Consider the following 27,989-nt stretch of genomic DNA (forward strand, 5'->3'; position numbering starts at 1 on the left):
TAAAAGTGCTCTTTTCCTTTAAACCTAGCCTAAAAGCCATAGCCTATGTTGACTGTGAAACACAGTAGACTTTAATAATATGCATTTATGGTGTAATTACTACATTTTTGTGTCAATCCATGTTCATATTTACCGCAAACAATGCGCTGTCACTTTATTTCAGCACTTGCAGTGGAAACGATCTCTGCACTGCTGCAGACGCAACAATCATGGAACGCACTGCCGGACCGCAACCGTGTTTAATCCATTAACATGAGCGCGGAAAAAATATGTACCGCATACGCACTGCAAACGGAGTAATGTGAACCTGGCATTATGTGCGTGCGCTGCGAGTGTGCATGAGCGCTCAGTCTCCAGGAGAGCACACGAGTGCTGAATGGTTTAAACACTGGCAAGAATTAAAAAGAAATGCAATTTATAAATTTTAGTGACGACGTGACACTGTCTCGATTGCGCAAGTGACAATTCCTGTGTTAACTGTGCAGCGTGCAGCTCGCTTATAGTGCAGATGCGATTTGATTAAGCCATTTGCGCATTTTGAGAGAAAGAGAGAGCGCGCGCGGTGATTCACACTTACACTGTTTGTGAAATTGTCTCACAGAAAGTTTTCAAATTAGCTACTTTAGACTTAGACGGTTAAAACAACGAGAAACGTATTGGATACATAAATTGGATGCTCTCTCATATCCTGGTCTTAAAGGTCCCATATTGTCAAAACTGAAATTTCCTGGCTTTTTTCACGATAACTGAGGTCTAGGGGCTATTTAACTACCATATAAGTTTAAAAACAGTCAGTCCACAGTAAAATGCGCAAAGCCTGCATAAAGTAGCTGTGATTTTTCATGAACCATTGTGACTTCCGTAAAAAGTTGACGTCAGAAGTCACCGCCTTCAGTCACCACCCCGAGCACCGCCCACAGTACCACTTTCCTTTTGCCAAACCCCCAGACAATATCACATCCATGCCATTGCTGAGCAACAACAACACGGAAACATGTCAAAAAGGTTAACTTTAACCACGAAACCAGATCGGTCCTGAGAGAGGAGCTGTAAAAATATATTGAGATGGTTTTTGGTACTTATACCGCAAATATATATTCTTAAGGACATCAAAACCTAAAATAAAATTCCAGAAAGGTGTAAAATATGTGACCTTTAATGAAGATATTGATTTTTCTCAATTTTTGCAATAGTTAGATTTGTTTGTAGGTGCTTTCTATTGGTATTTGTTCAATTGAAAAAATGTTTTTCCACTGTCATGTCTTTTGAGATTTTGAGATATGATTCTTGGGTTGGAAGTTTTTTTTTTCTCTTTGGGATGGTTTAATATTTGTAAATACCCAAGAGACATCTAGTGGTTAGATTTTGAAAATGTAGTCACAGGTGTATCTATTGAACTAGTTCTCATTCTCTATTGTCTAACATCCTGACGAAGTCCTGTTTGGGCTGATACGCGTTGGTGTTTTTTAACATGTAGCCCTGTCTTACAATAAAGGCTTTTTATAATAAAGGCTTTTTATATTTTGCCTGCTATGTGAGTGCCTGGATGTGGATTATTTTTGTTTCTTGCAATGGGATCCACTTTTTGTTTTTGACATTTTGTTCCCTCTCTGGAGTACCCATAGTCTCGCTCGTGAGTACCTGATGCGCCCCTGGTCAAGACTTTTTTCTTTGATTAGCTACTTTATAAGATATTTAATGAAGAAATATATGACCTGTACCTCACCTTCAGCATTATAATTATTTCACCCGCGCCGGACAGAGACTGAGACGGTGCCGCTGCCGCTGCATGTCATGCCAAACCTCTCACGGCAGCGTCATCAGCTTGAGATCGCCCTTTTTAGAGACTGCCGATCAAACATCCCCAAGCGATTATTGGCCGATAGTGATCGGTAGCCGATCAGTCGGAGCACCCCTAATATGTTATATGTTATCTTATATAGTTTGAGTTTATTATGGCATCATTTATTCAGCTCCATACCATCCTTTCAGGAAACTGCGCAGTAAAGGAAAAATATAGCCTACAAAACATGAGAAAGAGGCAGAGTGAGAGAAAGTGAATAAGTTGTTGGATGGAGGGAGAGTGAAAGTCTGACCAACCAGCATCCTTCATGCACCCTTGTGTCTGTGTGGGTGTGTGATGGAGGAGGAAATAGATCCAAGAGAGATGGAGTCGGGAAAAACAGCTGGCATCAGAGTCTCAGAAGTGCACTTGCTTATATACTTCACATGTACAGTGACGCAAGATATTTTCAGAAGCAGGTCTGAGACTTTCTGCTTTACCTGTCCATCATAAACACAGACTCCCTTTACACAGATTATTAGTAATTATTACTAATTAGCATGCACCTATATTATCCTCTTTTTGCCTTTTTCTCTCTTGCAATGTTGCAAATGCAACATTTGATCATTAGGCTAAACTGATTTGTTCTGCTGTAGCATGTTGTGGCACATTTATTTTTAGTGATCTTCCTCGTGTTGTTTTTTGGTTTCCTAAAGGATAGGTCACCCAAAAATGAAAATTCTGTCATTAATTACTCACCCTCATGTCATTCCAAACCCATAAGACCCTCATTCATCTTCGGAACATCTTCGGAACACAAAATAAGTTATTTTTGACATTATGGTTAAATCACTGATGTCACATGGACTATTTTAACGATGTCCTTACTACCTTTCTGGGCCTGGGAACGTTTCAGTTGCACTGCTGTCTATGCAGGGTCAGAAAGCTCTCTTAAACTAGGCCTTTAACTAATGGTGTAATGAAGGTGTGAGAACAAATCCCGAAACTGCCAGTGTTGAGAAGTACTGTTCATTAAAAGTCTGCCAATATTCTGCTTTTACTTCAAGACATTACTGAAAATGTTTTAGTTGTGTTGTTTAAAACAAAACACTTTTTTATTGATTTGTTGGTTAGTGAGTTTTTTAGCTTTAGTATTTTTCAGGATAAAAATAATAGGGATGAATTTAGAGATGCAACTTCTCAGAAAAGGGTTTTAATGTACTGACAGCTTGCTGTGCTTCAGTGTGCTAACAGTAACTGTTGGACTGTCAGCATGCTAAACCCTGTCTGAGAACTTCTGAGGTCTCTAAATTCATCACACTTTAAACCACCACTGCTGTAGCCACAGCTAGTTGATTTTGACAATATTGTCATGAAAAGCTTGGACAAATCAGGTTTATATATATAATACACTATCGTTCAAAGGTTTTTTTGAAAATAAATTATTACTTTTATGCTGCAAGGATGCATTAAACTGATCAAAAGTGACAGTAAAGACTTTTATTTTGAGTAACAAATGTGACACTGAAGAATGGAGTAATGACTGCTGAAAATTCAGCTTTATCATCACAGGAATAAATTACAATTTAAACTATATTCAAATAGAAAACAGGTGTATTAAATTGTAATAATATTTCACTGTTTTTTTGTGAATTTTATATATATATATATATATAGAGAGAGAGAGAGAGAGAGAGAGAGAGATAAATGACTAGAGAAGTAATGTAAATTCATTGCCTAGTGTGTGAGAGATTGTGTTAAGATTGTGAGTTATTTGGGGAATTTGATTCTGAAGGCAAATCGGTGTAAATAACGAGCATATTTGATATTAACAAGCTCAGTGGGAGGAGCTGGTGAAACACACATGTTCACAATGAGAACAACTGCACCTGCTCCCCTCAGAATATTTTTTCTTATGGGGGGAAGGGTCTCTCTGTGAAATATACCAAATCTGTCTTACAATGTAAATCCCTTCCCGTGTGTGTGTACGTGTGTGTTCATGTATGTTTTATAGTTACATTTAGCTGATTCTTCCTATTGTGCACATTTAATTTAATTGTAGTGATTATTTGTTGGTACTGTGAATGTGTGTGTGCATAAGGCTGCTCGCAGGTCTTTTGTTTGCTGAGGCTGCAGTTTTGTCTCTTCGGGAACATAAGCAGAGCTGCAGGTTTAAAAACTCCTGGACAGCAAAAGCACAAAAGAGCTGAAGCGCTCAGCATACTCTACAATACTGACTTCAGCTTTTCCAAACACACACAGATTCACAAATGCTCTCACCCAATACTTCAACATTATGTTGATGTCTTAATATCTCAATACAATCTAGATACCTTACACTAGCATCCACTTCTGTCTAATGTAGTTGTTTTTGTCTGTGAACATGAACAGGCATGAGTCTCTATTGGGATTTTGAGTCAATGTCTTAATCTCTAACACACATAAATCACAGCAGGAATCAGAATTGAGCAAGTCTCCCTATTTCCATGGAATATAAATTGTGGAACAACACACTACTTCCTATTACTAACATTTGTTTACACTTGTTTTAAGTGTGCCAATTAAAAAGTGAACTTGTATGTGTTCAGGTGCTAATTAGATCAGAGATTGGGGTCTCCAGCTGTGCTGGATGGTGTCCTGTCCTCACGGGAGATGTACTTCTGCTGTTCTCCAGGGTCTAGAACCAGACTTACACACTGCATAATCTTTAAAGATGCTGTATATGTGCATATGCATGAGACAGAAGAAAAACATGAACTTGTCTTACAAATTTGCATTTATGTAATTGCGTGCAAAAAAAAAAAACTGTTCAAAGGTTTGGGGTCGGTAAGATTTTAATGTTTCTGAAAGAATTATCTTCTCTTATGCTATATCAAAAATACAGTAAAAACTGTAATTTTGTAAAATATTATTAGAATTTAAAAGAACTGTTTTCTATTTTCATATATTTTAATGTGTGATTTATTCCTGTGATGGCGAAGCTGAATTTTCTGCATCATTATTATCACGAATCCGGTCTGTGGCCTTCCATCCGATTGCCACCAGAGATCGCCTTCTGATTATATTGACTCTCACACTACACAGACTTCCACATGTCACCATGGACTACATTTCCCATACTCCATTTCACTGATTACATTTACACCTGCAGCCAATTACACCCACTATAAGAATCAGTCTCAAACAACCATTCATGGCGGAGTATTGTAAGCGCATATCACTACCCTAGCTGTTAGCTACTTTACGGACCCTGCTCTAGTTTTCATAGTCTAGTTATTGTCATAGTCTTGCCTTGCCTGCTTTCCCGTGTTCAGATTCTTGCCTGAGTACTTTGGATTACCCTTTCGTCTTGTCTTTTGGATTATGTTTGCACCTTGCCTGGACTATTGCTCGTGTTCCTTGGATTACCCCTCTTGTCAAGCCCTCTGGATTACGTTCGCCATCGATCGACCCATGCCTATTTAACGGATTACTCTTGTGTCTTGCCTGTGCCATATCTGTTTGCTGGTGTTCGACCCTGCCTGTTTCTGACCATGTCTTCTAATAAAGCTTTGCAAATGGATCCACGCGTCTCGTTCGCCCCGTAACAATTACTCCAGTTTTCATTGTCACGTGATCCTTCAGAAATAATTAAAATATGCTCATTTGGTGCTCAAGAAACATTTCTTCTTATTATCAATGTTGAAAACAGTTGTGCTGCTTAATATCTTTATGGAAACTGTGACACATTTTTTCAGGATTCTTTTTATTAACAGAAAATTCAAAATATTTGAAAGAGAAGTCTTTTGTAACATAATAAATGTCTTTACTTTCACTTTTTAAATATTATTAGAATTTAAAAGAACTGTTTTCTATTTTCATATATTTTAATGTGTGATTTATTCCTGTGATGGCGAAGCTGAATTTTCTGCATCATTATTATCACGAATCCGGTCTGTGGCCTTCCATCCGATTGCCACCAGAGATCGCCTTCTGATTATATTGACTCTCACACTACACAGACTTCCACATGTCACCACGGACTACATTTCCCATACTCCATTTCACTGATTACGTTTACACCTGCAGCCAATTACACCCACTATAAGAATCAGTCTCAAACAACCATTCATGGCGGAGTATTGTAAGCGCATATCACTACCCTAGCTGTTAGCTACTTTACGGACCCTGCTCTAGTTTTCATAGTCTAGTTATTGTCATAGTCTTGCCTTGCCTGCTTTCCCGTGTTCAGATTCTTGCCTGAGTACTTTGGATTACCCTTTCGTCTTGTCTTTTGGATTATGTTTGCACCTTGCCTGGACTATTGCTCGTGTTCCTTGGATTACCCCTCTTGTCAAGCCCTCTGGATTACGTTCGCCATCGATCGACCCATGCCTATTTAACGGATTACTCTTGTGTCTTGCCTGTGCCATATCTGTTTGCTGGTGTTCGACCCTGCCTGTTTCTGACCATGTCTTCTAATAAAGCTTTGCAAATGGATCCACGCGTCTCGTTCGCCCCGTAACAATTACTCCAGTTTTCATTGTCACGTGATCCTTCAGAAATAATTAAAATATGCTCATTTGGTGCTCAAGAAACATTTCTTCTTATTATCAATGTTGAAAACAGTTGTGCTGCTTAATATCTTTATGGAAACTGTGACACATTTTTTCAGGATTCTTTTTATTAACAGAAAATTCAAAATATTTGAAAGAGAAGTCTTTTGTAACATAATAAATGTCTTTACTTTCACTTTTTATCAATTTGATGTTTCCTGGCTGAGATCTCCATTTCATTCATATAGGACTCTATGAAGTTTTTGTGAGCAATTGGGAAGAGCATAACAAATGCTCAGGTGCTTACAATAGATGTTGACATTAGCCTGTTGCTGAGCTAACCATACGAAACTCATATGCATACAACCTTATAGCATACACAAGTATATTGTAAAGCAGCATTTTCGAGCTATGCGTCCTGGGATAGCTGTCTTTGGAAAGGACACATGCAGTGCTGTCTTAAAAGTTGGTTGGAGGTATTACTGGTGACAGCATAATTATGGCGTGATGCTTTAAAAGGTTGTCCAGGTAGGCAGCTCACTAGGTTTTAGGACAGAGAAAATCTTTGTAATAAAACCCTTCTCACCTCACCTCACACACACACACACACGCACACACACACACAGATAATACAGCACTACTTCATACACAATCTGTTCTCTCTTCTGCAAACCCTTTCATTTCTATTCCTCTGGTTTCGCTATCTTCTTTAATTAGCATGTCTCACTCTCTCTCTCTATGTCTGTCTCATACAATGGACCAGTCCATTAAGCTTTACATGAGAAATGAGAGCCATTTTTTAGTCATGTGACAGTGCCATATTAAAATGTTTGTAGGGCATTATGGGGCTTTCCTTATAAATAATTCAAATCCCAAAGCAATTAAAGCAGAAATCTGTTATCAGCCTTTACCTTCGCATTTCACAAAGCACAATATACTGCAGATTTCCACCTCTGCTTATACTGGGACAGTACAAACACATGACGGGTATTTGATTCTACTGGTAACTGAGATCCCCAAAGGTCCCCTGCATGAATAAAAAAACAGAATATACTTTGAATATCTTGAAAATGTGTTATATAAGGAAAAATGATAAATATTTGAATAAATATTATAAAAGAAAAATCATTTTAGAAAAACTATTATTAGAACATAATGTAAAATGTATGATAAAATGTAATACAGTAGATATATACGTATGTAATACACACACATACATTTTAGAATGTTCAAATATTTTCTATAAAATGTTTTCTATAATAATATTTATTATCCTGAACTTAATTTGATGACACATATGTAACATATTAATTGCATTAAGTCATCAAAATGAAAATAAAAGGAACAAAAGCATAGTTGCAGATGCACTTTAACAAAGAGAGAGACTGACTTATCTTGATTATGATGTTGCGAGGGACATAATGACCCAGTCTGTCTCAAATATGTGAAATAACAAAAAATAATAAAGCTTTATTTTATTTATATTTTTATTTTATTTATTTTTTAAGACAAAATGCAGTTTTGTGGTCAGTAAGAAAAGATTATTGTCAGCAAATTCACCCACCTTTGTCTGATAAGGGTTGGGAAGGAGACGTGATGGGTTGGAGAATTTAGCAACTGTATATACTTTTTTGTGTGTGTGTGTGTGTGTGAGCGTGCAAAGGCAGCTCTTATCATCAATCACAATATTTCTCTCCTCTGACATCTCACTTTATCACTCCCTCTTTATCTTCTTCTGCTCCTTTTCTGATCCTCTTTCAGTGCTCAGTCATTTTCTCTCTGTCTGCTGGTTTTGTCCTGTCCTCTATTATTCCTTGTTTTTATTTCCTTCTCACAGTCACATTTGATGTACATTTGCATTTACCACAGAATAAGTCTCTAAACACAAACTTTTTTGTTTTGCCCGTTATAGCGCTGCGGCTCCATAAATACCCTGCTAATCACCTATTTTAGTGAACTGCTTTTAAAGATGTGTGTTTCTGTTTTAAAGGCTGGTTTGATGTCATGCTGTGATTGTCCTAGTGATGAGCTCGCGGTAACTGATCTCACAGTCAGAGCTCCTGCTGCGAGACACTTTCACCCGTCTCTCCTCCTGTGCTCGGTCTGTTTTTCGCTACATTGCCATTTTGTGATCATTGCAGTTGTATCATTTGGCTCATATAGTTTGGTTTTATTTACATGCTACAGCCACTCAGTATCATCCGCCAGGGGAACAGTGTGCTCTCCCAGTGAATCTCTCGCCCCAGTTTCTGAACAACTTCTTGAGCGCAGCTTTGCCACACAAACGGAAGTGTCCTTGAACACAACTTAGTGTGTCCTCTGTTAGATAAGCAGCATACATGAGTGACATGAGTGTTGATTTGATCTGCTCATTGAATGTGTGATGCCAGGATCACCAGGAGTGAAGTGTTTGGGAGGATGATGAATCATATTTACAGTGCCGATATTGATCAGGCAGTCTATTTTTCTTTATTTTCTATTTCTCCACTAAGATTCAGCAAGTATTTTTTAAGCTTCAGCTTATAATATATATATATATATATAGCATATCTAAGATTAAAAGCACACCTATAAAAATTTATAGAATTATATCATAAAATATAATATCTAATAAAATGTACACATATATATATATGTGTGTGTGTGTGTGTGTGTGTGTGTGTAATCTTAATTAATTTAATAAATATATTTAATCCTAAATAATTTAATCTTAGGTGTGCTATATATTTTTGGCTTTTGTAAGCTTTCCACCTCTTTAAGAAATTTGTATTGTATAAATTGCAATGGCATCATTATAGTATTTGCATACTGAAATCTGTTTGGTCTTTCCTCTCTTGCATGTATTCACTGCCATTACATTCCAGACTGTGTCTAAACCAAAACCTAAAATCTAAATTTATGTGACACTTTTATTCTTTTGATGCTTTGCAAGCCCTGATGTTTTCTTTAGGAAATGCAATCAAGTTTTTTTCTGTACTCTTTTTTGATTTCTGTGATTTGTTTTAATTTAAAATAAGCTTCAAAATAATATTTAACAAAATAGTAGAATAGAATTCAGTGAATTCTCTAATTCTTTTTACCAACTGTGTATTTTTGCTCTCTTTTTTTTTTTTGCAGTGATCTTCTATCATCAAATTACATTGAGAGGCACATATCAGAGGAGGGGAAGTCAGTTGTCAACAAAGTGAGTATAAACTCTAATTCCAATATCAATTAAATATCTGCTTTAGACCAGAAGTATATTATACCTTTAGCTCATGATTAATCCACAATTTAAAAAAAAAAAGTGTATACAACCAAAAAACCTATTAATTCATGCAAATGCCCTGACCCCCTTCTTTCCACTCTATGACTATGTGTGGGAATAGTGCAACAGTGACTATATAGTCTGATCAGATCTGTGTCTTTGAGCCACTCTGGAACTCTCAACTTCATTCTGTCAGTGAACTGAGGCACGTGTGTGTTAAGATGGGACACATCACACCCAGAGCAGAAGGTGTTTGCTTGTTTTAGCCCAGTGGCAGATTGTTCCTGTCACACACTCACACAAGGGCAGGAATACAGTGTCCTATTTGTGTGCTGCATGTTGGACACCATCATTGTGTCAAGGTGTGTGTTTTATATAGATTATGCATAGTGGACATGTCCGGGTTCTATATTATTCTTTAGAAACTAAAGGGCCCATATCCGATTATTTAACTTTGATATGACCCCTTTGACATGTTTTTTTTAATTTTTTTTATTATTGTTCTAAGTTTGATTCCGATGAAGGTTTCAGTGACGACATTCAGATCCACAGAGGCCTCACACCCACAACCCAGCCTATAAAGCCTGAGGAGACATTGTGCATGTAAGGCTATAAGGGCTCTTTAGATGACATGTTGCTTTTAAGAATGAATGAAAAAATAGAGCGGTGGGTTCTGTGAGGAAGGAGGGAGTAACTGAGGGATGGATGAATAGTCAGAGGATGAAGAGAGAGAGAGAGAGCCACTGAACAGGTTCTAGAGCAGAAACACAGATATATTTAGCTTCATCTCCCCACTGCAATAGTGAACAACCTCTTTGTCATGCTGTGGGATTATATGAATAATACAAAAACGCTATCATATAGCGTATGTATATTTCTCTGAGACCATATCTTTGTGGATCTAAAAGAGGACATCTCGGGATTTTGTGAGATACCACATATCTGGGGGTTTGACCACAACAATGTAAAAATAATTGGTTTTATTAATTGGTTTTAAAACATACATGTAGCTGACATCATAATTATGTAAATCACAAGGAAAGGGGAACAGTTGGTTTATTATTTTAAAATTATCATTAGTATTTTAGATGATTGTTTTTTGAATTTCAACATTTCAGAGAATTTTTATATATTACAAAGAAAAAAATCATTCCTTATATAGTTTCCATTATATATTTTCACCTGCTGAAGAAACAAAACATGTAAATAGGAGGAAAAAACTATATTTTTAATTAAATATAAAAATATGAAATATAAAAATATGAGTTTATGAATAAGTTTGAGAAAACATTTTGCTCATTTTTGCAGTTAAAAATTAATAGTATAGAAAATTATTTAAAAATCAGTTTTATAGAAATATATTCTATAAAATTAGTTGAGAAACTATGTGCAATGTTTATTTCCTGTATGTATTTTGGAAGCTGGGGTGAAAAACAGTTGACTGAAAACAGCATTGAATTTTTAAAATTACAATTAATAAACAGACTACTTCAAATATTTGGGGTCAGTGAGACTTTTTCAGATGTTTTTGAAAGAGGTCTCTTATGCTCACTAAGGCTACATTTATTTGATCAAAAATTCAGCAAAAACAGACATTGTGAAATATTATTGCAATTTTAAAGAACTGTTTTTTTTTCATATATTTTAAAATGTAATTTATTCCTGTGATGCAATGCTGAATTTACAAAAATGTTTCTTATTATTATGAGTGTTAAAAACAGTTTTTGCTGCTTAATATTTTTTGTGGAAACTGTGATACATTTTACAGGATTCTTTGATAAATAGAAAGATCCATTTATTGTGTCCTGGTTGAATAAAATATACATTACGTTCTAAAAAAAAAAAAATCTTAATGCCCACAAAATTTTGAATGAAATCTTCTCATGTTAAAGGTCATCCCAAATTCACATCCTTTAATACCTTCTTACCTTTGTATACTGCATGAAAAGGCAGCATTCTTTTTTAGATTTTGGACACAGCCTGTCTCTGATTCTAGGCACTAATGCATGCTGGGTCATTAGTCTGAGAGGGGCTGTTTCTACAACAACTGCACTCTTCAGGAATGTCTCTGTGTTTGTGTGTGTGTGGTAGAGACTGCCCTCGGCTCTTGATTAGCTGTGAATTCTTGAGGACATAAAGTGCTACTTGTGGAAAAAAGAGGCAGAAGTGCTCCAGAACAAGCTAGAGGAAAGAAAACAGCAAAGGAATGGATAAAACTCAGCGTATAAAGCTTTTTGTCCAATGCAGAGAGAGAGAAAAAGAGAGGGATGAAATTAAATTGATCTGCTGGTAAATGCTGCAGCTTCAGTCCTCTGAGAAAAAGCAGGAAGAGAAAACCTGCAGCCCTAATGGCAGTCGAGCACTTACACTAAAAACATTTCATAAATAACATACACACTCGGGAAGGCTCTTACAAGTCTTCTGATCACTTCAGTACAAACAAAAGTGGCCAGTATAAATGTTGACCCACACACGTGCAGAATTTATACATTTAATGTCAACATAAAATACAAAAATCCATGATCTTGGCCTTATTGGTGATATTGCTTTTATACAAGTTCAATATACAATAAGTTAATGTTAAGTAACTTACATTTTAGACACAATAATGCCAGTTACTTTTTCTGTTACTTTTAATTGCCAAAGAAAATAGTGCCAAACAAAGCTGCAACAGAACCATTGTGTGTCTCTGAGTAACACACAGTAGTGGCGTTTCATGATTGATTCTGTTGAATGAATGATTCAGTGGCTCAGTGTTTTCATTCTTGAATGATTCAGCGTTTCTGAACTAATGAGTTTAATGAATGATTCCGTGACTCACTCACAGATATGAATGAATTGGCATTCTGAATGAATCGTTTCAAAGAATGAGTCAGTGATTCACTCATAATGACAGTCATTTGTCGCCACCTACTGGTGTAATGATGTAACATACAGAAAGAGTCATTAGCTATGTTTCCATCCTAAGTTGCGAATTTAACTTGTGTGCAGAACTGGAGTATTGCATAAAACATTCCAGAATAAGCACCGTTTCCATCCAACAAGTCAAAAAGAACTAAACCATCACTTCCTGATAAACTGGCACTAAATATCACTAAGAAAATAGGAGAAGTATATACTGAATATAATAATTTCCATATATAATAAATTACTTGCGCCTCAGTCAGAGCGAGCAGACGAAACACAATAAATGCGGTCATTGCTATCGGAGGTGGATACCTGCTGTTTGGGAACACAGTCGTGTAAGACAGTTTTGGAGGCAAAATACTTTGACGACAGACTTTCCTCAGGCATTTCAGAATGAGCATAACAACATTTCAGATGCTGTGCAACGAGATCAGTCCGCTGCTTAGTCAGGTTATGCCGTCCCAAGTCACTAATAGCTATTGAAAAATCCCCACTGCTAATGCAAATTCACATTTACTTTTATTAATTTATCAGCTCTTGGAACACCGGAACTAACTGTTGTAAAAAAACTAAAAAACAATATATAGATATTTTTTGCTGAAAAGTCCAGTGAATTATAACTCTTGAAATAAAATCAGGGTTTCCGTGGGTCTTAAAAATCTTAAATTTAGTTGTATCAAATTTAAGGCCTTAAAAAGTCTTAAATTGTACAAGAAAGTCTTAATTATGATTTCAAGAGGTCTTAAATTTGGGGACGGAAAGATCAGATTTGCGATATGGCTGAATGTGGCGATTAAACTTCAAAAGGCTATGATTTCATTGAATAAACATGAGCGCTGCAAGTTCAAAGTGCTGCTCTGCTTTGTGTTCTGCTGTTACCGGGGAAACAGTTATATTTCTACCAAAGGCTCCACCTGCTGGCAGAGAACTGTTGTTTTGTTCAGAGTTCAGACCAATGCGAAAATCGACCCATGTTTTTACCCTGCAAACACGCAAACACAGCCACAGCGCTGTTTTGTGTCTCTGAGCAACACGACAGTGTTTAATTAATCAACCGTTTAAAATGATTCGGTTCAATCGCAATGACTCAGTAAACAGTGACTTGCTGCCACCTACTGGCGGTTTTAATTTCACATTAAAAGTATCTTTTATTTTTTAAATAATTTCAAATATCAGTATTCAATGTACCTTGTCTCATTTGATTATTTTCTCTTTTTATTTGGAAATTGATGGAAGCAAATCATGATTACGCATAACAGATGAATAATAAATCCGGCAACAGCTGCTTCACATTATGCAGCACTTAAGTTAAAAACAAAACAGTAAATCTATAAAAGGGATGGTTCTTCTGAATTTACTTACTAAACTCTGATTGAATTAGCCACATTTAAAGCCATTAACAGTATGTGCTGTTTGTGATTATTGTTTGTTTCTTCCTGCAGGGTGGAGAACACTGTTACTACCATGGGAAAGTACGTGATATTCCAAAGTCATATGTGGCGCTTTCAACTTGCCATGGATTACAGTAAGTCCTTCTAAAGATGTGCTGCATGTCTGAATGAACATGCAAACACACCAGCTGTTAGCAGGCCAAAGCTGCGATTATCCCATTCAACAATTAGAGCTGTATAATTACAGCATGCTACTATCCTCCTCTCATATCACACACTAATGCTCTCAGCGCTCTTTGTGTCTTATGTGTGTGTGTGTGTTTCTTTCGTTCTCCCCTGTACTGATGCTGTAATGCTTATTGCATCACATCTGGCCGTTTGATCCTCCATTGCAAGTGGAAAATGTTATATTTGTTGTGTTTGTAAGATTTATGTTTGTATTATTGGCTACCTGCTGTGTAAACCTGAAGTAAACCTAGCTGTGTTCCTGAGCCGTTCATGTGCCTGAGGAGAATTGAGTTAGTCTCTATAGAGTCTTATGAACACACACCACCTCTATGCGTGGCCCTCTGGGATAGCTCAGTTCCTTCCGTCTGTATTTTTAGTGAGAGAAGGAGTCAGGTCAGTTCCATCTCTCTCTCTCTCTGTCTCTTTCTGTATGTGAATGCACAGAGTCAGGTCAGATGTAGCTCAGAAATAGAGCAGCAGCGCTCTTCACATACATAGTCATCATGCTTGAACGTTTACAGCCTTAATATCTTCTCCTCAAAGAATCACATATGCACAGATTTAGGAGGAAATGAATTGCTGTTGTTGTTTGTTTGCACATGCTCTCTGGACAAAAGAATAAAGAATTCAACATATTGTATTCCAATATAGTGTTCTCATTGTAATGTTATTATTTCAAGACAGTGTTCACATGTTTTTTTGTTAAATGTTGATATATTTTTAAATTAATATATAAAATATTCATTTTATCAGTTGATCAGACAAATATAGATGTCATTAAAACTAATTAATATAATATTGTGAAATATTGACAAAATTTAAAGATTATTTTCATTAACAGAAAAAAAAAGACTTAAAATACAAAATAAATTAGTGAAAATTAATACTGGAACTGACCTATGTGAAATCTTTTGTTTTTATAATTTTATGCAGTTAGTTTAAAAGAAAATGTACTTTTGTTAAAAGCCAGGTTTGTTCTTTGCAATAAACAATACAGTATCCTTAAAGGGTTAGTACACCCAAAAATGAAAATTAGGCTGCGTTTTACTCACCCCCGAGGCATCCTAGGTGTATATGACTTTCTTCTTTAATTTTCATTTTTGGGTGAACTAACCCTTTAATGTGTTTTAAATGGAAACGTCTCATGAATAAAAAGTACACTATTGTTTAAATTTTGGGGTTATTAAGTTTTTAATAACTTGAGACGTCTCTTTTGCTGGCAAGGCTTTATTTATTTTTATCAAAAATGCAGTAAAAATAGTAATATCTTGAAATATTATCACAATTTTAAATAACTATTTTATGTTTGAATATATTTTAAAATGTATGTCCAGCATCATTACTCCAGCCTTCAGTGTCACATGATCCTTCAGAAATCATTCTAATATGCTGATTTGGTTTATTATTATCATTGTTGAAAACAGTTGTGCTGCTAAATAGTTATGTGAAAACCGTGATACATTTTCTTTTATTATTTTATGAATAGGAAATTTAAAAGGACAGCATTTATTTGTACATGTTATTTTATTACATTATAAAATTATAAATGTCTTTATTGTCACTTTATTATCCAAAAAAATATAATTATCTTATTAACCCCAAACTGAACTGGAAATATGAGTATATAAACTGTGACATATAAGAGAAGTAATAATACTGAGAGGAAATTATACTATCTCTTATGTGTGATGAGAACAGTGTGTATATGCTGAGAGGGAGGGAGTGGTGCTGCTGAGACTGCAGTTTTATGGTGGTTCATCTTAATGCCATATTACAGGTCAGACAAACAGCGTTACGTCACAGGCTGCTGATGACAGACTACAGCAGACGCTTTTAAAACCCCTCATCGACTGAGAGCTATTTTACCTCTTGCAGATCATTGACCTAAAGCCATTATTGATGTAGTTATATTGGCTGTTCTGTTATTATACAAACTTGGCTTAGGATTGCTTTAAGATCTTTTACATTATGTCTACACCGGACACAAGCGGCATGATGCATTAAAAATCTATCTATCTGTCTATCTATCTATCTATTTGTCTGTCTGTCTGTCTGTCTGTCTGTCTTTTTGTTTTTTCTCTAAGTGACTCTCAAAAAACAGTGTGAGACTAGCGTCTGTCTTGATGAACTTTCATTTTCTGGTTTTCCATTGAAAATTCTTTCATGATTCATTCATGTGTGAGAGAGAGCTCTGTATTTATGAATGTAGTCAGGCTAAAGGGCATTTTATCATCCTTCAAATGCTTTCAGAAGCATAGAACTGTTAATTGCATAGTTTTTCTAAATTAGTAGGCAGTATACAGTATATACTGTGTAGAATTATACAGAATTGAATTGAAAGAACTTCAAGAAAGAACTTCAACCTTTCATTTCATCATAGTATTTGTCCATAAGGCAGATATAAACCTCCAAATTTAAATGCTTTTTAAACTTTATCAAGATTTTGTCAAACCAGCATTCAAAGTTTGTTGACAAACTTTTCTTCTAGTTAAAAAATTACTGTTTTTATTAAATTCTTTAAATGTTAAGTCATTTAAATTCTACTTCTAAATTGGATAGATTTAGCTAGCAAAATTACAATTTAAATGTGAATGTAAGTAACATTCAACATCAATTAAAAATGCTCTTTAATCAGCCTGTTTTTGTATAACATTAATTTTTTATATAATGGCCACTAAACTGTATAACGTACTAACACTGTAAACAATTGCTGTAAAAATAACGGCCATATTCTGACATTACTGTTTTCCATTAAATCAGAAATGTACTGTAGAAAACAATGCATTCTGGGCAATAATTTTCCCGGTAAGCAACTGCTGTTAATTTACAGCCCATTTTCAACACTAATCTACTGTATATATTAGGGCTGGGTTTTGACACAAATTTCACGATTCGATTCGATTCTCATTCACAAGCTTGCGATTCGATTACCAATTCGATTCGATTCAATATCGATTATTTTGGATATATATATCAGGTACAGTACATGCCAAATTTTCTCAAAGAAAAAAAACTAATGCTGTAAAAAATACATGAGAGTCAGTTGGTACTACATTACTATAATATTGAAGGTTAAAATTGACTGATTTGTTAAAATTACACTTGATGTTTTTAAAATAATAAAGTTAATTATATAATAATATTTCTACTTCAATTAGTTTTTTTGAAATATAAACATAATGGTGGCTGTCATAAAACTTGATGGATTTATTCAAACATAAATTAAACATTGAAGAACAGTAAAATTTATAATGAATATGTTATATGGTGCATATATTTAGCAAAATGCCCCTCTCCAGGGGCATTTTGCTAAATATATGCACCATATAACATATGGTTTATGGTTTATTTTTCTATCTGACTAATGAGTTTATGGTCACTGAATATGTTTTTCTCAGGTAAATGTGACGTTACGTGACATTGTTTACAAGCCTTTATATTGACATCTTTGCGCGGCTGAAACACTGATTGAGCGATTAGGCTAAATGAGACAGAATACGGATTGGAAAGTTGTACTCTTTCTTTTAACTTACCTTCGGATGTTTAGTCATGATTATTTTGTGCTGAAACTGGTATTAATGTGGAGGAGATGATCAGTTCACGTACGCCTCGCCGCGTCTGTTGAACTGAGGAGCTACAGCGATCTGTCACTACACATTAAACAGCGCCAAAACAACATTTATTGTTTGAATACTGCAATACAATTGACAGAATTTGAAATCTGAGACTTTGTTTCATATTAAAAGTATCAAAGCACAAAATATTTGAGTTGTAATGTTCTGGAACAGTGTTGTAAATAAAATGTAACCATTTTCTGATTTCTAGTTGTGTCCTCTTTTGGAAGACCAAACTAAGTAGTTTGGCTCTCGCAACGAAACACACAGCGTATCCACGATATGGCGGCGGCAACAATACTACAGCGAGAATAAAAGTTATGCCTTCTTTCTTTGTTATGCAAATCTTCCCACACAGTGACGTAGATATGTAGGGGCGTGTTTGAACAAGGCGTTTTAGGAAGGCGTGGCTGAGCATTCACTTTTATAAAGAATATCTCTTTGGGTTTGAGACTTTAATCTTTGCGACTTTACAGATCTTCTGTATGCACGAACAGCTTTTAACACTCCAAAGACAAAGGAAAACATGAAATCGCATCATATGACCCCTTTAATCTTGCCTATTTTTGTCCATTTCGGGTGTTCTTGCTTATAAGTAAATGTTCACCTTTTATTAGCCTTTTACTGTTGCCTGTGTTTTTACTGTGGTAATTTCCTTTATATGATTTTAATTTCCAATGTATTTTTAGAGTGTTTTGTAAGTTCAAATAATCACATAATATATTCCATGTATTTTTTACAGTAAATGGCTGTAAAGTAATTTCACAGTATTAATAACATAGAATTACAGTATATTGCTGGTGACTCTGCTGCCAGTATTTTACCGTTATTTTACAGATAAATTTTTTACAGTGTATGCATTACCATCTCTCTCTTTTTCTTTCTCTCTAGTGGGATGTTCTTTGATGGGAACCACACATACATGATTGAACCAGGAGGAGAGAATGCTACAAGTGTACGTATAGTGGATTCCTGCATTAAACAAAGCAAATATCGCCCATATCAGTATTATGAGATTTATATCTGTCATCATGTTATTTATTCGCTTTAAAGTAAAAATAATTATTGTATTGCCACAGTTTTTATAGCATACTTGCTGCATCTTTACTTTGGTTTTAAGGTGTCTGTGGATGAAACTAACTAAACTTGATAGTGATTGTTTGAGGCAAGGAAACTCCCCAGAACAGTTTAACAGGGTATTTCCTGTGCAGACAGGTCATATGTTGACTGATAAGCCCATCACACAGTCGATAGAGATACCTGACACTGCAAAAGCACAGCTATTATCTGCTAATGGCAGAATCCCATGTGAACACTGGCAGAGAACGAGGAGGGCGTATCAGTGAAAGACAAGCTAAAGCTGTGTCACTGAGACACTGAGGTTTTAGAGAGGGAATGTCATTTCTCAGTCGCAGAACGATGATCTGATTCATTAAGTGACTCACAGAGGTACATGTTAATGAAGAGATTTATGTCATTTAAAGCAGCGGTGAAAGGCTGAGATGTTGAAGTTCTTTCATTAATGGGAGAATGAAGCCTGTTCAGTGACACAGGAGGGAGTTTATGATCCATTCACAGTTTGCTTTTTTCTCTCAGCTTTGTTTTATCTGTTCAGTCACACATATTATAAGTCCAGAGTCTTTATGACTTTATGACAGAAATGGCTTAATGAATTAAATTCAGCATAATTCACACAAATGTTTATCTTTATAAATGTAAATGTATATTAAATATTTATAATAATGCTTAAAGATTTTATAAACACATGTATACACATTTTAAAATAATGTGGTAAAATAATATATACATACAGGGCCTAAAACTAACTTTTTGCCACACCTGCCAATGGCCGGTGACATGATAAAATTTACCGGCCATGAAACTCTTTTTGCAAATACAGGCTAAACATATTTACAATGTTTTTGTCCTGCTGGTGCATTTTCCCTCAATTTTCCCTATTTATTATAGCCATTCAATATTACAGTATAATTGAAAGCTATTATTTTTAACATTTAATAGGCTCTGAAATATATAACAACTTTTAATTTAAGTGATTTTAAAACAATCTTCACATAAACTATATTATATATGCATAAACTATACATATTAATCTTTATTCAAGCTATAAAAGTTAATCAGCTACTAGAACAGTCCAAGGATTTCTCTTTTTCTTTTGTTCTTTGATTTACATCAATGACAGACTTCAGCAGGTTTCACTTTAAAATCAGCGCTGTCTCTTTAAGACCTGATGCATATGACGCGGATCTGACACATATCCGATTTTCTCCCAACTCTTTACGGACATTTAAGACTTAATAACTCATTTAAGACTACATTTACAAGGTAACTCGTCAAAACTGCGCATTTTGACATAATTGTGTGTGTTTTCGTGCGTTGAAGAGCTACTGGTGCGCTGTCTGAAGCGGCTCAGCGTATGCGTACAGCCGCTTTATGACATCAGAAATGGCTTAATGAATTAAATTCAGCATAATTCACACAAATGTTTATCTTTATAAATGTAAATGTATATTAAATATTTATAATAATGCTTAAAGATTTTATAAACACATGTATACACATTTTAAAATAATGTGGTAAAATAATATATACATACAGGGCCTAAAACTAACTTTTTGCCACACCTGCCAATGGCCGGTGACATGATAAAATTTACCGGCCATGATTTTTTTTTACTGGCCATGAAACTCTTTTTGCAAAAACAGGCTTTATTCGCTTATGTCAGAAACAGCGAATCTCTTTAAAAGCTGGCTGCTGTTTTCACTTCATTGCATTGTTATAATTCGTAAAAGTACCCGCCAACTGGCGACTGACACTGTTACATGGACTCGCCAACGCTGATTTTTACTCGCATTTGGCGCTTGGCGAGTGTTCATTTTAGGCCCTGTATATATATTTTATATACATATAAAATATATATATAAATATATATATATATTTCATTATTTTATATTATTTTTTATCTAAAAATAGAAATGACGATTATACAGTATATGGTATATATAATACACATTTAATATATAATATATGACCTGTAAATAAAATCATTTTATTTCAGACAGACAGAGAACATAAAAAACGCTTGAATTGATGACAGATTGGTTGATTATAATGGGATTAATAGTTTTGAACCATCTACCTTTGTTTTGTATTTAGACCTCAAAAACTTTGTATCTGATTGTTACTGGTTCCTAGTTTATCTCCTAGTTAATAAGCAGGTTAATTGAGTTTTTAACACTCCACAACCGCCGTTTCTTCTCTGGTAATGTGAGGAATCCTTATCTTCTCACTTTTGTTGTGCAATGCTTCATCAGCTTGTCTTATGAGCATCTCACCCTGAGAAATGACTCCGTTTCTTTATCGTCTTTATGCTGATGGTTTTGTCATGTTTCATATCAACCCCATGACCTTGCGTGTTGGTGACCTCAGCAACAGGGCAGTCCTCTGATCTGATTCATTCAGACACAGTCAGACACCAGAGGGACAGTATCGTCCTTTTTACCATATGGCACATGCATCTGTCATCCGCCTCGCACTGCAGCGGGGGACATGAAAACGTGTCCCTCTTTGGCCTCTGTAGCGTCTCTCACTGCTGGATTCTGCAAAAAGCTCACAGTACATGCAGGGTCTCTGCCTCTCAACCTACCTGAAGTCATAATGAAATCAAAGTGGACCTTCTTTACTTTACTTTTACTCCTGATTTTTTGAACATGATTTTTGATTGATGTTTGCTTGGCTGGAAATAATTTTAGCCCTTAGCCAAATAGGTAAGAATATAGCTACTATTGCATGATAGTATATAGCTTTTCTAAAATCTTGCACAGTGAAGTATTAACAATAATTTAATTTATTTGATAAATTATTATAATAATACATTTATGTTCATTAATAATAATGTATTTATTTATTTACACAAATGTTTGTGGTCAGTACGTTTTTTAAAAGAAATTAATAGTTATAGGATAATAATGGAATTATAGGGAAAAACGTCATTGTTTTTCCATGTTAACAAATGGAACCTGTTAAGTGTTACTGAACAATAATAACAACGAATCAGTCAATATACAGATAGGCCCACTGTTCTCTATTATAGATCAGTGGATAGGCCATGTTTTAGGTTAGAAAAAAAATGTTTGAAAATAAATAGCTCATTAAGTCTTAAAGTATTAATTATTTGGTGCTATTGTGAAGACTAAAGCGAATATAAATATCTAAATGACTGTGAAACATTATTTACACAGTTAGGAAAGTAGTGCAGCTGTTTTGTTCACAGGGTTACCGGTCAGCGCCTCTAGTGGCGAATGTGCGCTTCATTCAGCGCATCTCCTTCACTCGCTCCGCCTTTCTTCTCATCTGTGCTAATTTAAATTAAACCATTGCCTTTTGAAGTTCAGTAATCATATGAGGCTGTATCGCTATTTTTTCCATAAATAAACTGAAGAAATTAATACATTTGTTATAGGCTACTGTATAAGTTAGGCTGTTTTGTATTTTGTATTGTATTCGCACTCATGCTCCTAAATACATTTTCCAGTTCGCAATGAAATGCTCGCACTGTCGAGCCCTGATACTAGCAGTATATTGTCTTTTTCCGCTTGACTTGCACTTCGCAACAACACAAGCTTGTTTCTGCAAAGACGTTTAGCATGTTTTCTACAAAAATGTCTGACTTGTTTACATTTTACACGGCATGAGAATGTGAAAAAGCTACGCTAAATCTGATCTGACCAGTCAGACTGAAACGGATTTCCAGGAATGCGATTTGAATTGGATTTCAAACCACATATGAAACAGATATAAACAGATATTCCATGTAGTTCGTTGCCATTCAGAATATCTAAATATGATCTGATTTCAATCGGATTTGCACAAAAATCCGATTTGGGGTGACAGTCTGAACGAGGCTATAGTTTATGCTACAATCAAAATTTTCTGCTAGAAAAACAGGACAGTGTGTTTTTGGAGGGAGGGTTTTCATCTGATTGTACGTCAATGAGTTTGTGTTTTGAGAGACATCTCTTACTTCTCTCTCCATGTCTCTCATTTCCTCAGCGGACAGTCGGGTTGATAGCGTTGGGGGTGGGTGATCATCTCTGGAGCGGAGGCGGCCAAGTAGGTATAACTGCAGACCGGAGATCTCCAAAATGGGGCGTGAACTCCAAAAGTGGGCAGAACCTCCAAAATCGGGCGGGGTCTCCTCTCGCAAAGACTTTCACCATTGGCTCTGGCTTCAGCCAATTGTTATTGACTTACATTTCAAAATAAAACTTTATGTTAAACATCGTTTCTAGCTGATCTAAAATAAAATATGCTATATAAATAAATATTCTCTGTGAGAGCAGAGCCCAAAGCTCTTGGCCAGTTGTGTTCGGACTGGAGTTTGAACCTCTGCTTAATGATATAAACGGGGATCACCCACGAGCTCTCCCTTGAGCCGTCCCAGCGCAGCGCAGGGGAAAGATTTTACTCTATCACTTTGTTTTAAGCAACGGGGGCATCCCGGGGCTCGAAATTCGCAGGGTATGAGGGGATAGTGATGCTGGGTGCAACTAAAAAAGTGCCATTGTCCGGTGAGGTCCAGCTGGGGAGTTACGGAACGATCTCATATCGCATAATCTTATTAACTGTTTATCTCCTGAACTGCATCTTTCTTTACCACAATCCCGCCGTGGTCAATTTCACTGGTTAAGGTTAGGGTCAGGTGTGGGGTAGGTTTAGGGGTTAGCATTTTTGGTAGTATAGTGTAGGAAATCAACACTTTAATTGACACAACCAATAAAATCGTTAGAATCAGCTGTGGGGTGAAGTTTGCATTGAAGTGGATTGGGGGAAAAAATGTACATGCGTGTCATGTGCCTGTCTGTCAATGGGAGGAAGCCACGCCCTATTTTGGAGCTCCCACCCCATTTTGGAGTTCCTGCCCCCATTTGGAGATCTCCAGGCTGCAGTTATACCCTTCTCACTATATACGGTGAAAATTTTTTTACGGTAGCATTAGAGCTGTACGATTAATCGTTAAAAGATCGCGATCTCGATTCAGACAACCACACGATCTCATTTCTAAATGACAACGATCCTCCCATGTCTATTAAACCTTTGACAAAGTCTTACCAGATCATTAAAATCTGCGTTCGCACTGCCGCTGACACACAGAGAGCAGTTACCATGTTTGGTTAAGAAACAGCTTCACAAACAGTCTTTTCAACTACACAGTATTATTTCTGTCATACAGTCATTGGTCATGTTAGCACAAAAATCAAAACTCTATTTCGTTTGTTGTGTGTGTGTGGGGCGCTGGACAAATGGGCAAGTAGATATAACTGCAGACCTGAGATCTCCAAAATGGGGCGTGAACTCCAAAAGTGGGCAGAACCTCCAAAATGGGGCGGGGTCTCCTCCCGCAAAGACTTTCACCATTGGCTCTGGCTCCAGCCAATTGTTATTGACTTACATTTCAAAATAAAACTTTATAAATTAAACATTGTTTCTAGTTGATCTAAAATAAAATATGCTATATAAATAAATATTCTCCGTGAGAGCAGAGCCCAAAGCTCGTGGCCAGTGGTGTTCGGACTGGAGTTTGAACCTCTGCTTAATGATATAAACGGGAATCACCCACGAGCTCTCCTGCGAGCCATCCCAGCACAGGGGACAGATTTTATTCTATGGCTTTGTTCTAAGCAGCGGGGGCGTCCCGGAGCACGAGATTCGCAGGGTAGGAGTGGGTAGTGACGCTGGGTGTAACTAAAAAGGTGCCATTGTCCGGTGAGGTCCGGTTGGGGAGTTACGGAACGATCTCATATCGCATAATCTTATTAACTGTTTATCTCCTGAACTGCATCTTTCTTTACCACAATCCCGCCGTGGTCAATTTCACTGGTTAAGGTTAGGGTCAGGTGTGGGGTAGGTTTAGGGGTTAGCATTTTTTGTAGCATAATGTAGGAAATCAGCACTGTGATTGACACAACCAATAAAATCTTTAGAATCAGCTGTGGGGTGAAGTTTGCATTGAAGTGGATTGGGGGAAAAAATGTGCATGCGTGTCATGTGCCTGTCTGTCAATGGGAGGAAGCCACGCCCTATTTTGGAGCTCCCACCCCGTTTTGGAGTTCCCGCCCCCATTTGGAGATCAGGCTGCAGTTATACCCTTCTCGGGGCGGCAGGCACCCCACCCCCTCAACATTTTTAACACACTTTCCAAAAAAATGAAAGTGTGCCATCCCCCAACCTGCTTTCTATTCATGATCTAGTCCCCAAGAGAACACACACCCCCCCTCCTCTGCTCCAATACAGAAAACCCCATCTTATTTTAAGCCAATACATCTGAGAGGCCATCTGCGTTATATGGCTAATCCTTCACAAAAAAGTGCCGCCTCTCATACGTGAGTATATGGGGGGTGGACTGGAACAGCCTCCATAGAAACGAGGTCTGTGTCTCCCTCGTCTTTCTTATCTAGCGCACTGATATTCCCCCTGGCAGCGAGTGTAAGTGTGCAGAAGTGTGCTGGCAGGATGTGTAGTGTTCCTGTAGCTCAGCTGGTAGAGCATGGCGCTAACAACAGCAAGGTCATTTCCCAAGAAATGCATGTCTGATAATACGCACATCAAATTCACTGTAAGTCGCAAGTGTCTGCTAAATGCAGTGATGTAATTGTTGAATACTGGAGTTGTCTGATATTTCAGGTCAGCTGTTGTTTAACGTCTTGAGACTGACTGGCTCTCTGTTCCAAAACCTAGTGAGCTGCCATCCTCCATAAAATGGAACCTCATAAGTGACTGACTTGAAACTCTTCATTGGCAGCCACTCTGTGTATCATATGAAAAGCACTCAATAGGCGTGGCTCTCATTTGATTTCGGTATATTTGCTTGAAGTCAGTGTTCTTAAGCTTTCGACATTGTACTCTACTAAGCATAAAATGCATAGAGCAAACAAATATTGGGTAAATTATTAATAAAATATTGGCTATCCAATTAGTTAAAAAAACTATAGATAAAAATAAATAAATATTGTTCAATATAATAAATGTTTTACCTAATAATTTATTAATAATTATTAGGGATTTTTTTTTAAAGTTATTCAGCCTTGAATGTAATTATATTTATAATCAACATTTATCTTGCTTTGCTTGCAGTATAATTGTTAGCTAAATGTTTTCCATTTTAATTTGATACAACATTTAAGCCCAGTAATTCAAAGAAATAACTCTACAGGTATGCTTTCTCTGAATGCAATTCAGACACCAAGGGACTACACCTATGCTATATTTCAACAAATCACAGCAGATTTCATTTAATAAACTGCACTCAAGACATTAGTACTCTATACACTGATTATGTAAAGAAATAAAAAAAAAATTACATAAAATTAACATTTTGCAATAGAGCATTGTAGAAACAGGCAAGATGAAATTGATCTGTGCAATATGTCATAGGCAATGTAATAGGAACTATTTGTTTTTAAGACATTAGTGTTTTTTCTCTCATTTTTTAGCAATGGATTAAGTGACTAAGTAACAGTAAACAAACATACTACTACAGCATGTAATTCAAATGCTCTGAGTTACACTGCACTGACTTCTCTGGTGTGACACCTTTAAAACGCAATAAAAACATTTGCACTAAAAGAAGAGAGTGGAATGCAGTGTAGTGTTTCATTCATGGTTTGTTGCTCATGTAAGGCTTATTACAAAGCATAAATCTAAAAGTGGAAGTACAGTCTTGATAACAGTTGTTAAACTGCTCAAAGGCATCAGGCATCGGTGAGTAACAAGTCAAGACTACAAGGTTATTTTTTAAAACCTGCAAACCCTTAAACATAAAAAAACACAGATTCTGTTACGTAAGTGTTCATGTAGCATCTTGACAGTTTTTAAACTGACAACAAAACAGAAATTAAAAATGTCTTTCCATTGCAAAAATAATAATAAACAGCAGGTAAAAATTAATTCTCCTTCACATTATGTAACATCAGAAAGGAAAAACAAAACAAAAACATGATGTTCAGGTATTACAACAATAAGGCAACGTAAAAAGGCAAATATGAAACTTCATGGCATTGACAGTAATACAAGTGTAAGCAGTCATAAAACAGAGTGTAAGTTGCGTCTCTTTTTAGCATTTACTAATCACATTTAGATATTAGCAGGCATATTCACTAACAGGTTAAAAAGTTCAGTGTTACTGTTGAGGTTTAAAACCAGAATAAAGAGATAAGGTCATGAAACATGAACAGAATGAATTTCTGTGTACATAATACATAAACCTGTCACACTGAATTTAATGCAACATACTCAGTGAAATAATGAACAGTTTACACAGAAATTTGTTCTGCTTGTGTTTTATGAATAAAGCTCATTGAGAGAGGTACACAACTTTCTAATTCCACTTGTGTTATTGGTTTGATGACCATTTTTACGTTGTTTTGGCCATTTTCAGTGCTATTACTAAGAGGCACCTGCTACATCAAGTGAATAAAAGGCATTTCTTTCAATTTCACCATTTTGTTCAAATTCACTGCCACAGCTAATTGACCATTTCTAATTTATAGGAATAGAATACCAGTTTGACCTGTTTGATTTGAAACAACTAACTCAATGTCTGTCTGTAAGGACAGGAATGTCAATCTCAATGCCGGACATACGGGAGCGTGTGGAATAGCGGTGCCCAGCATACCTCTGTGAGGGGGCGTAGCTTTGAGATGGGGCATATCCCTGAGAAGGCGCGTAGCTTTGAGAGGGAGCATATCTATATGCCTGTGAGGCTCCAACTTCTGAGCCGTAACTATCAGGTATGGACATCTGTGGCATGTAGACATGGGGCGGCATAGGCTGTGTGGGTGCAATTTGAGGGTAACCCTGTGCTGGAACAAAAGTGGGGGCATCCAGAACAGCCGGAGGGAAGCTCTGGGGTGCGTATGTCATGGGAGAAGGCAAGCCGTTGGTCATGAGGGGTTGCGCGGAGAGGCTGTTGGTCATTGCAGGTCCTTCAGGTAGAGGTAGCCAGAAGGGTGAAGACAGTTTTTTACACATGCAATACCACATGAACATCAGCACAGTGGCTAAGAGCAGACCACCAGCACTGCCGATGGCCACATACACCCCAAACTCAACAGCAAAAAGATTATCGTAGCGCTCATTAAGGTTACGCGTGTGGAACAGGAACCAGACAGAGGGCGGCATGGCAATGGCCCCGCCTAGAAACAGAAGCATCCCAGCCACTAGATGGCAGCCTGAGCTGTTGACCAAGCAGCGGGAGTTCTTGATGTC

At 36.5% G+C, this 27,989-nt stretch overlaps 2 protein-coding genes across 3 annotated transcripts in view; one reads left to right on the top strand and one right to left on the bottom strand.

Moving 5' to 3' along the window:
• The window catches only part of LOC107714333 (disintegrin and metalloproteinase domain-containing protein 22-like), a 71,373-nt gene that overhangs the window by 20,301 nt on the left and 23,083 nt on the right, over positions 1-27,989 (top strand). For both annotated transcript variants that reach the window (XM_016520146.1, XM_016520147.1), the window contains exons 4-6: positions 9,436-9,502; positions 13,915-13,997; positions 18,597-18,660. In XM_016520146.1, coding sequence (XP_016375632.1) covers positions 9,436-9,502; positions 13,915-13,997; positions 18,597-18,660 — 214 coding nt within the window. The remainder of the gene's footprint in view (positions 1-9,435; positions 9,503-13,914; positions 13,998-18,596; positions 18,661-27,989) is intronic.
• The window catches only part of LOC107714310 (uncharacterized), a 1,753-nt gene continuing 489 nt past the window's right edge, over positions 26,726-27,989 (bottom strand). Inside the window, exon 2 of the mRNA XM_016520121.1 lies at positions 26,726-27,980. Coding sequence (XP_016375607.1) covers positions 27,315-27,980 — 666 coding nt within the window. The 3' untranslated portion in view covers positions 26,726-27,314. The remainder of the gene's footprint in view (positions 27,981-27,989) is intronic.

This window comes from Sinocyclocheilus rhinocerous, unplaced genomic scaffold, assembly GCF_001515625.1.
Source record: "Sinocyclocheilus rhinocerous isolate Xijiao unplaced genomic scaffold, SAMN03320098_v1.1 scaffold629, whole genome shotgun sequence".
Classification (NCBI taxonomy): Eukaryota; Metazoa; Chordata; class Actinopteri; order Cypriniformes; family Cyprinidae; genus Sinocyclocheilus; species Sinocyclocheilus rhinocerous.